Consider the following 11,220-nt stretch of genomic DNA (forward strand, 5'->3'; position numbering starts at 1 on the left):
ATGACTCATTATATGACACATATTTATTGATTTTTGTCAGGAGAACACCATCTGCAGTCACAAATAGCGACAGTATGTATTGTCAGCGTTCTATTTTTAACCACACTGTGAGAAATGTATATTCACCTTAATCTGTAGAGGAGGCTACCCCTTATTGTGGGACACTGGTGGAGGATGTCAGATAGTGACCTTTTGTGAAGGGCAATGATATTCAGAAAATACATCAAACATAAATATTGTTCAACAATACAACTTTGTTTCCTTTGCTATCTGCTTTAATATTGTTTTAAAAGATCAATTTTAACCTTAACGTCTGCTGAAAACATCTAAAAAGACATTGCATTGACTGCATTGATAATATTTATTTCCTCTATTATTATTATTATTTTTGCTTATGAAAAGTCGCAGCTGCACTATATTACAAAATAATATGAAAAAAAAATCTAGTTTGATAAGATTGCCTGATTTGGGGATGATACTCAAAAGGTTAGACAGAGTTTTTTTTTTCACTTTTTTCCTATAAACTTCATTTATTTCACAGTTAAGATTCAATCATTTTACTTAACTGGTTCCCATTATCTTCACATATTTTTGTTATGTATGATAACTTTGTAAATTCCTGTTGTATTATTCATATCAGCACCAAAGCTACAAAGATAAATTGTGGTATTTAGACCTGGAAAACACAACACATGTAATCTGCAGGTCTCGTGTGTGAAATGACTCATCAACAGATACTGGGACCATGTTTAAAGTGTTCAACCATGTCAAATCAGTTAAAGATATTGGTTGACTCACCATTAGTCAAGTGGAGGAGGAGTTTTGGTTAAAAGGAGTAGAGGTTTAGATTTATTACCATGGAAACAGTCAATACAGTGATGTAGCCAGATACATCCGCCTTCTTCTAATGGAAGTGCATGCACTTGGAACAGCGCTTTGACTATCTGGTCGATGGACACCTATATCCCACATCACATACAGACCCACATACACACATATTTGAAAAATTGAATTTCCCTCGGGATCAATAAAGTATCTATCTATCTATCTATCTATCTATCTATCTATTGTCTCTCCATGAGCATCTTTAGCTGGGAAAGAGGGATAGCCCCCCCCCCCCCCTCAGAATGACTTCCTGTGGCATATCCCTGTTTGATGTGGCCCACACAGGCTCCCCTCTGCACAGGTTGACATTAGTCAGCAGCTCAAGCTGTTGCCTTGTTATGAACTCCACCTACTTTTAAATGCCATCCAGCATCCACTGGCAGGCAGGGGGGTGGGGTGGGGTGGGGTGCAGCTGGTATAGGGTTCTACTCTGTGGGGGGAGTGCAAAACCTGCAGGGTCTGAGAAACAGTTTAGTGCTATCTGAATGGTACATCACAACATGTGCAGGGAGAAAAACATAAATTCTGTAAACACCACCAAAGACATAAGACTGTAATGTCTGAATGTCAATATAACATGTTGTTATGACTTTAAAGGTGTTGTGGAATTTCACAGAAGGGTGGAAATTCAACAAGCTGAAGTGATTGAAACACTATTGAATTAACATTATACAATTTGTTCTTTGTAGGAGAACTCAATGTACAGTATTAAGTAAGTTATCAAAAGAAGAAATGCTGATCATGGAATCCATCCCACTTTCTCTGAGCTAAAGAATCTTTAATATTTAGATTACAGAGTTCTTTCATATTACTGAAAATGTAAACACAGAACATTTCCATAAACAGTCACTATATTTATCACTTCTCTTATTTAACAATAACACAAAGGTTGGGTAAAGTATGTGGATTCTTCAAGCTTTCAATGACAAACTTATTTGGTTGCTTTTTACTCCATCTACTGGTTCTAAGTGCACGATGCAGTAAAAATCACCTTTGTGTGAGTTCTTAAAATCAAAATAGATATAAATTATTTCCATTTTATTCTCATATTTGTCGACATCCAAGACAGAAGTATTCATTAAAACTTCTAGGGTTCGTGGTTCCTATACAAAACTATTTTTAAAAATATATTTCCACTCACATAAAGAAGAAAAAAAATTGCCCACAGTTAAATGTAAAAAAAAACTCAAAGATCTCTGGGGTAAAAAGGAAGAAGACACACTTTAAAAGAACCTTAATTAAAACTTATAATTACTTTTATATAACTTTGATTGCTTGGAGGAAGCCTATAAACTTTTTCCACCAGGGGGCATGTTATGTCAGTAACTCTGTGCTGCTGCATTCACATCATCACATTAGATCCAATATACCCGCAGCAGTACAAAAAAAAGTGTCTATATATGATATATTTCATTTTCTTCTATTCAATAAAAGTTATGAAAATGTGTTCAGTCTGTCCAGTCTTTTGGGTATCATGCATCCCTCCTACGTAAAAGTAATAATTATCCAGCTGTCATTTTAATGACCATCCTCCTTAAATTAGCTTGATAACTTCTTTTCTATTTGCTATTTTTTGACAGGAGTCGAGATCTTTTAAAATTGCAAAGAAGACTGTCAGTAATTAACTGTTTAAGGAGTTGAATGGTTTATTAAAAATACAGACAAAACACTTTAAAGCAGCAGATGTTTAATGCAGTTTCTTAACAGTTCATGATGGTCCATATCAGTCATTCTGGAAAAAGCATCAGTCTGTCTATTGACATATCCAGTAATCCCAACTCTCTTTGCATGAACTTCATAAAAAACTACCTACTCTCCTTTTTCATCCCATAGTGGTTATTTCCACGTCATTACAGCTAATGTCAGTGTGGTTTAAATGGAAAGGGCATATTGACGGATTAAAAATATGTTTAGGATCCAGCTGCTTTCTGCAAACACAGACTCAAAGCTACAGGAAGTTACATCACATAGCACAGCTGAAACACTCTGTGGGTCTTGCGTCATGGTCTTCTTGGCAGCAACGCTCCACCTCCTGAGTGTTTGGGTCCAGCAGATCCTCAGAGTGTCGTCGTGGACATAGCAGTTTGTTTCATAACCTTATACATCAGAAAAAATTATATATGCCACCTATAAGAATGAGTCTCTAAAGAAAATGTTTATTTTTTGGAAACTTTGAAAAATAACTTCTATTAAAATGAAGGTGATTTTCTTTGTGTGCAAGATAATTTAAACTTTAGGGAGTCTATAGCATTCACTCACAATGTTGCAGCCCATGTGGAAAGTTAATCAGAAGGGAACCCTTACACTAATCCATCTGGAAGTGACAAACAGAGAGAGGTGTGTTAAGAAAGCCTCTCAACAGTTGCAACAAGCTGACAAATTGCTTTTGTCCATTTGTTTGGACTAGCACAGAAGAACAGATGGCAGGACAGGAAAGTGGCTTTAATTACTGCACCCCCTTATACTGTAAGTCTTTACAGTAGCAACTTTACCCATGAAGCAACTGTATGAGCTACTGTTTGAATTCCACTAAGTTGTCTGCCTTTACTTCACAACATCTTATAATGGAACAAAAAGCAAAGACTTGCAATGATAGGACAAATATTAATGATACATTTACTTTAACCATCAATAACCTTCTTAAAAATATCAATGATTCTGTTTTGTTATATTGTATAAATGTTTGTATCCTTGCAAACATGCACATCATTTAGCATTTAAATCTTTATTAATCAGGGGAAATAAACTAATTTAAGAAGAATTAAAGCTTGAAAAACATAATTTAAAGTTGTTGTTTTTTATCATTGAGCTATAACTGAAGAGGGAACTAATCTCAACCTAATGATTCATTATATTAGTTCAGTGTTCATAGAAAGTTTCTCTGAAGAGATATTATGTCCATGTTTTAATCTTTTCAAATATTGCATCATTCAGAGCTGTGCCTCTAGCTGTAACGCACTTCTTGTGGAAGTGGAAGACAGCTGTATTTGAGATGTTTTCATGTTGTGGGGGCTTCCTGTAGGTTCTACATAAACACACATTTCACATTTTGGAAGTATAAAGAAGGTACTTCTACTTGGAACCCTGTGAATAGGGAGTAAACACCACCCTGGGTGACCCCTCAAAAGTCTCGCAGTTCCCTTAAGCATAAAAAAAACAATGTGTTGTTGTATTTGATTGAAAGTCCCATTGTGCACTACATTTGATAAAGCACACATGATATTGTAGCATCATTAGCAAGAGGCCTCCTTGCATTATGTATAGTTGTAAATGAATCGCTTCCTGAAATATATATTTTTTCACTTCCTGTTTTCTTTCCTCTCACCTTTTACGGCTATGTGGCTGTTTAAAGTCTTCTGTGCCCTAAGGTAAACAAAGAAAGAATTTCAAGTTCTAGAAATGATATGTTAGGAGATTCGACCAGACTTGCACGACCCAGAAGTTTCCCCTATACGTCTACACATACTAAAGAATGTGAGTGTAAACTGTGACCCCTGGGGGTTTTTCAGAATGACAAACAACCAGTGAGGAGAGGGGGGGGGCTGCAAGCCTGGGTCAAACAAGGGGGCTCACTCATCTTTAAATGTAAGCCATTTAATATTTAAAAAAAGATAATGGAAGGATTATGAAGTTAGTATTTTTTTGACCTCTTACCCTTGAAAACCTTTGTTTAAGATTCTTTCTCCAGCGAGTCACTCAAACATTCAGTGAGTTGGCATGTCAGAACGATTTGCAAAGGCCTGCAGCAGTAGAGGAATTTGGGGATTAAGGGACTGATGGAGGGTCCTCAGACCAATCTAATATACTCTGTTCTATGTGCTATAACTTATCTGTCAGATGCTCTCGGTCGCTGGTTATTCGAGAGCTAATGTTGATGATTCTGGTGAAGACAAGGCAGATTTTACAGACAGTGGTGCTCCCCCATCGCTCAACTACCCTGCAATCAGCTGTGCAGATGTGGCACTGTGGGGGCAGGGCTGGAGAATTTGCAACATTCTTGAAGAAATAATCCAACAGAGTGAACATTTTACAGTTCTGAAAGTTTCAGGTTGAAAATCAGACATCTGTGTAACTAGGTCAAACTCCTCAGTTTCATCCCAAACATCTGCAAACATTGTGCCCAATCCCTGATACCTTGCATGCTTTGCATCATTCAAGAGTAGTGTTAAGATTTTAAACAACAGGACAAATGATACAAATCATATGCACAGAGTCGATCAGATGATGCAACATGTGATGAAATCGATGTGTGAGATTGAGTCAGCGAGCAGAGCAAAGATCTTGAGGTTTGGGGAATATTTTTGTACATCAGCAGCTAAGACAAAAACTTTTCTTCTGTCTGCAGCCACCAGGATAGAGTTTCAAAGCTGAGCTCAGATCAGTGCCAACCCCTCCCACTCCAGTCTGTGGCTGCAAGTGGGACGTCCCAGCTCCCAACTTCCTGTGGAATAACAGAGACCCCTCATTTGAATATCCCAGTCCCCCTTCCAGAAAGTTCTGTCTCAGGACAGATAAATAGAGCAAGCGAGTGTCTCACCGTTAAATTATCTGATCCACAGGACACAGCTCTGAGGAGAAGGCCGTTGAATCTGTGCAAGGTAAGGATCAGGAGAATGACTGCCTTTGTTTTTAGGAGGGAATGCACACTATTCATGTGCTGCTTTGATTTGATGATTTAAAGTTACAGTGCAGATTTTCTTCTTCCATTTTACCAGTTTTGAATCTCCACTTTTCATCTGGCTGTTTGACCTGCACAGATAAAATCTGACCTGTAGCGTCATCTCAAAGCAGTACTTTTCATACAACTTTCAGGATGATGTTATGTAGGCTTTTTACTCTGCCATTTTCACTTCTCTACAGTCAAAGTCTGTTCATTTTGTCTCCACAAGAGACAAAATAATGTTTTACTGCCTGCTCTATAGAGATTACTACATACACCTCTTGTCTTTCAGAATGAAAATCGCAGATATGAAAACATCTCAAGGTATCCGAAAAATGATGCAAAGTACTTTCTGTTGTTTCACAAAATGTTCAACTATTGATATGCAGACGTATGAGAAAGATGGAGAGGAAAAAGAAACACGTTAAGAGATACCAGTTTTTTTGGTTCTGTAAAAGAAAGCTGACAGTGTGCAACAGTTTGCATCAATTATATGAAAATAAGAGAAGAGAGTGACCGTCTTTGCACACTGCTCCAAGTGAAAAGCAGCTCCAGCTGTACAGCTCTGCCTCGGGTTGGTGCTGACGTGGCGAGGAACATGTCTGCCTCAGACTGGAGGCTTTCTGAAGCTTCTGTGTGGGCTGGGCCAATCCTGGCTCGCCCAACACCACATCCCAATCTTAGCTTGTGTTCAGGCATTTTCTCATGATTGAAGTAAAATAATATAAAATCCTGACAATTATTTTTTTCCTCACAAACTCAAAGATTTGTGCCTCTTCCACCTCAAACTCACTGAACTTTGTTTCTTTTGTTCACTGTTCACAGGCTGTTACAGCTGCTTTTGGAGACGGACAGGATGTGGATGACAAACACTGTCACTCTTTGCCTGCTGGCCCTCGTGGCCTCCGCAGAGGACAAGAAGTTGAGCAGTCATGCGACCACGATGGCTGATAACAGCGCCAATCTGGCCTTCAGGTCTGAAATATGTTTTTAACAACATTTTGCCGTTTATAAGCTTGTTTTACTTTTTCTGTGAGAAACAGAATTAATTAAATCTTGTGATTTGGATTTAAGCCTCTACCACAACATGGCAAAGGACAAAGACACAGAGAACATCCTCATCTCTCCAGTGGTGGTGGCCTCCTCTCTGGGAATCGTGGCTCTTGGAGGCAAAGCATCCACGGCCTCCCAGGCCAAGACTGTCCTCAGTGCTGACAAACTCAGGGATGAGCATCTTCATGCAGGCCTGTCTGAGCTGCTCTCTGAGGTAAGAATTACCAACAGAATATTTACCCCAGAATTTAACTGTCAATATGTCTGTGATTTCTCTCAGTTCCTCTTTTTCTATTCTCTTTTGGTACCACAGTGGGCCTAGCCTTAAACTGTCACTTCTTTATTGACATTGCTCATTGTTTGACATCATGAATTTGTTTCTTTCTGTAGGTGAGTGACGCAAAGACCCACAACACAACCTGGAAGATCAACAACCGCCTCTACGGCCCCAGCTCCGTCTCCTTCGCTGATGATTTTGTAAAAGACAGCAAGAAGCACTACAACTATGACCATTCAAAAATCAACTTCAGGGACAAGAGGAGTGCAGTGAACTCCATCAACGAGTGGGCGGCTAAGTCGACAGGTGGCAAGCTACCTGAGATCACCAAGGATGTTCAGAGCCCAGATGGAGCCATGATTGTAAACGCTATGTTCTTCAAGCGTAAGTGAAAAAGAAGTAAAAAAGTGTTACATTTTTTAATCCTACATGAGTCATTTAGAGATACTCACTGACTCCTCTATATTTTGTCCCACAGCTCACTGGGATGAGAAGTTTCATGATAAGATGGTGGACAACCGTGGATTCCTGGTTACCCGCTCATTCACTGTCGGAATTCCCATGATGCATCGCACAGGTGAGTTTCTCCATCAACTCCGCTCCTTAATTAAGCGATTATGTATTTAACACAGATTGAATCTGCTGATAATAAACAAGATAAGATATCTGATTTGGGTTTTCTGTCATCAGGTCTGTATGACTTCTATGAGGACACAGAGAACAAAATATTTGTGCTGAACATGCCTCTGGGCCAGAAGCGGGCCTCTATGATCCTCATCATGCCCTACCACCTGGAGCCCCTGCAGCGCCTGGAGAAACTCCTGACCAGGACGCAGGTGGACACCTGGCTCAGCAAGACGCAGAACAGGGCTGTGGCCATTTCCCTCCCTAAAATCTCAGTTGAAGTCAGCCACAACTTGCAGGTGAACGTCAGCAGTTTTATAGATCAGTTGTTGTAGAATAAAAGTAGAAACATCTAAAAAAAAAATCAAGAATCAGCCTTTTTAACCTGAGGAATTGTCCGTCTCTTCTAGAAACATCTAGCTGAGCTTGGCCTGACTGAAGCCGTCGACAAAGCCAAAGCTGACCTGTCCAACATCTCTGGAAAGAAAGATCTCTACCTCTCTAATGTCTTCCACGCGTCAGCCTTTGAGCTGGACGTGGAAGGAAACCCATACGATACCAGCATCTTCGGCTCAGACAAGCTGAGGGACCCCAAACTGTTCTATGTGGATCATCCCTTCATTTTCCTGGTCAGGGACAACAAGATCAAGTCCATCATGTACATTGGCAGAGTGGTTAAACCTAAAGGAGACAAGATGCGTGATGAGCTATAATGTTCATGTGGTTAACCATGGTGGCTAGCTTTTTTTATTTTTGAAACTATGGCAGGAACATTTTCTTATGTGTGTATGTTTTTGGGTCTGACTGTTACCTCTTGACCACATTCCATAAAATCACAAGTTAACTGTTTATAACTCTTAACCTTCCCAGAGATCAACCCTGTATCATGTGGGGGCTCAGCCTTAAAACCCCCCAATGAATAATTCATGGGAACAATAACAAATATGTGCCTGATTTGAGATCGCCCTATATTAAACAGCAGGTGGCACAGCAGACAACATGCTTTTATTAAGTGTGATCTCCTTCTTCTTTACACCCTGATTTTTTTCCAGTATTGGTTTGGCTATGATCCACTTGTGTTTTCTTGCAATATCTTTAATGTTTAAAGAAAAGAGATATTTGCACAAGATTCATTCTCACTCCCTCACTCTTTTCTTCATGGCCTCGGATGTTTATTTTGCCTCCAGTCTGCACTGAAATGCAGACTGAAATGCATGAGCTGAACCTGCAGAGGAAAGGTGGCAAATTCATATCTGGGGCCTCATTTATTGGTGTTGCCAACCATACTGTGTCATGTTGTTGCTGTATTTTCCACAAAGAAGCTGTTGAAAATGTGCGGTTATGTAATAATGTGTTGACTTTTCAATAAAAGAAAGAAACTGATTTCTCTTCTCACTCGAGTCCTCTGGTGAACAGAAGTATGTGAGCTGACAAGAGGAAAAGGATAACAATCTTTCCAGTCGGCTGGAGGTCAGTCAGTCCTTCCAGGTCTGGAATGTGGGGATTTAAAGGCTTTATATGTGATTTTTTGATCCAGCAGATGTCGCCCTTGAGCACCAGCATGAAACCAAAACAACTCACGCTGCATTGTTGTGTTAGCATGCTAATGCTAGCGATCTTTATTATGCTCGTATCTTCACACTGCATGTAAATTTACCTGAAATGAGCGTGATCTAGAAACACAGTTAAGCAGTGAGTACAGTATGTTATTCTTCTTTTCTCTAGTCCCTCAATTAAACAACTTTTATACATGAGGGGAGGAGTCAGCCGGCCGTCCCGACGATGTAAACAAAGTGAAGATAGGACTCTGAAAACTCTGAAAACATCACAGACAGTGGGACTCGGGTGTTACACCCATTGTAGACAGTCATGACTCACAGAGTTATTTTCAGAGGAGATACTTGATTTATATTATATTTAAGTGTGAAAAATCAAATATAAAGACTTTAACATCAAGCACCCTTTCCTTGTGTCACTAACGTGCCAGAGTATCCAGAGTATGATGAGGTTTATCTCCTTCACACTCACCTTGAATATTGGTGGGAATCAATCAAAGATCCCAGAAATACTCGTCCTTGCCGTGTTTAATCTGGAGTGCACGGTTCACATGGTTAGTGGGAAACTCAATCTCCTGCAATTCCAGCTCCTCACATATAAATGTGAAGCTGCACAACAACAGTAGGGTGACTGTGAGTTTTAAGTTCCTTTCAGACACTCTAAGCATGACCTTTACAATGTTTGGTCACATGTAAAAGAAGAATGAACGGAACATCTGTGTTGTGTCTAATCCCTTTGTCAGAAATGAAAGTGATTGGGTTCTTCTGAGTAAGAGCTATAGCACCACCCTGTGGCTGCAAAGAGTAAAAGCGCTGTTGACACACTTCCAAGTCTCTCAAGTTTAACAATGAATGTAGTACAAATGAATGATTTAATAACTTAATCGTGTCATATTTACATACAATTCATACTTTGGAATGCAGTGTAAACACAAAATAAAAATGACAGCATTTAAAATAACCCCATTTACATGATTCAGACTGACTGTTGTTTTCCACACCATGAATTTAGCTGACCACATTGTCAGTGTTAATATCTTGAGGTGCTGGAGGATGTTTTCACATAATACAAAGGGAAGGTTAATTCATATTTTGGTTTTATTCCAGAACACTCTTTTCACAGGTACATTCCATCAAGAAATGATTAAAATTATTTATTTAGAATTTTTTTTGCATGTGCTCTCAGACAATATACTTTTAAATACATGCCATTTTATATTATGAACAGTGTAAACGTTTGCCTGTTTGTTTTAATTCAAAAGTTATCAAGTCGATAAAAATGCTCATTCAATGCTTCTTAACAACAATCTCAATTTGAACACTAGATGGCGCCTTTTAGCTTCTAAACAAATCGTGCATCCTCGCTTAAACCTCCGGGAGGTCTTTCAAAGTCAATTTGTTGACCAGTAATTAAGTGGAAGCTTAGCTGTCAACTTTCAGATGACCAATATTGATCAAACATTTTGATATTCTGAACATGGAAACACAATTGTTTTATGTTACAAGGTGAAACTTAATTTTATTGAATGTTGTTGGTGCTATAAATAAAGTCTTCTTATGAACTTCACCTCGCATAGTTAATGATTTTGCACTTCAGGACTACTATTGATAGCAAACAATTACAGCAACAGTACTTCATTGCATTCAGATATGTAGCACAAAGAACCAGCAAAGGTGGATTTCCTGAAACAGATTTTTTGGCTTTAAGCATTATAGAAAAAACAAGGACAAAATCCACGACTGAGTAGTTCAACTTAAGGATCTTAAAATTGTGATGACTCTGACAAAAGAGAAAAGGAATGATCATTTTCATTATCTTTTTGTCACTGCATTGCATTTCTTTCTTTTCTTTTTTTAAGAAATGTATTTCAATGGACTTGATAGACTCGTTTTCTTTCTGCTCTAATAATAAATGCAAAATGTCTTGATAGTCTTTGCCTTTAACTCATGGGCAACATATATTATTCAGCCACAGCTTAGTAACAGCCTAAGCCCCAGGTTTTATTTTGAAATAGGCATTTGGGGTGTTGCCCTGAAATAGGTGACCACTCAGTGGCCAGTTAGTGCAAAGAATATTGAACGAGTGCATCTCTCATTCAGGCGCCATGAAGCGACCCTGTGCTACTGGCAGCAGGTATATTTGCAAATAATGCACCAACCCTCAT

At 38.9% G+C, this 11,220-nt stretch overlaps 3 protein-coding genes across 5 annotated transcripts in view; 2 read left to right on the top strand and 1 right to left on the bottom strand.

Annotated features, from left to right (window-relative positions):
- The window catches only part of LOC132980014 (P2X purinoceptor 5-like), a 103,066-nt gene extending 95,602 nt beyond the window's left edge, over positions 1-7,464 (top strand). The window contains exon 10 of the mRNA XM_061045872.1: positions 7,453-7,464. The gene's annotated coding sequence lies outside the window, so the exon portion shown is untranslated. The remainder of the gene's footprint in view (positions 1-7,452) is intronic.
- Positions 5,349-8,882, top strand: serpinh1b (serpin peptidase inhibitor, clade H (heat shock protein 47), member 1b). 2 transcript variants are annotated; one of them, XM_061045870.1, is made up of 8 exons: positions 5,356-5,483; positions 5,838-5,869; positions 6,371-6,520; positions 6,620-6,812; positions 6,989-7,259; positions 7,354-7,452; positions 7,566-7,798; positions 7,910-8,882. In XM_061045870.1, exons 3-8 carry the CDS (start codon positions 6,402-6,404, stop codon positions 8,210-8,212), a joined length of 1,218 nt encoding a protein of 405 aa, XP_060901853.1. In that variant the 5' UTR covers positions 5,356-5,483; positions 5,838-5,869; positions 6,371-6,401; the 3' UTR covers positions 8,213-8,882. The 2 variants fall into 2 exon arrangements, with proteins under 2 accessions (XP_060901852.1, XP_060901853.1); XM_061045869.1 differs by lacking the exon at positions 5,838-5,869 and having other exon boundaries at positions 5,349-5,483.
- Positions 8,883-9,442: 560 nt separating this feature from the next.
- Positions 9,443-11,220, bottom strand: part of gucy2f (guanylate cyclase 2F, retinal) — a 17,423-nt gene continuing 15,645 nt past the window's right edge. For both annotated transcript variants that reach the window (XM_061045873.1, XM_061045874.1), the window contains one exon: positions 9,443-11,220. This exon is cut by the window's right edge and continues 301 nt beyond it. The gene's annotated coding sequence lies outside the window, so the exon portion shown is untranslated.

This window comes from Labrus mixtus, chromosome 9 (assembly GCF_963584025.1).
Source record: "Labrus mixtus chromosome 9, fLabMix1.1, whole genome shotgun sequence".
In the NCBI taxonomy this organism is placed as follows: domain Eukaryota; kingdom Metazoa; phylum Chordata; class Actinopteri; order Labriformes; family Labridae; genus Labrus; species Labrus mixtus.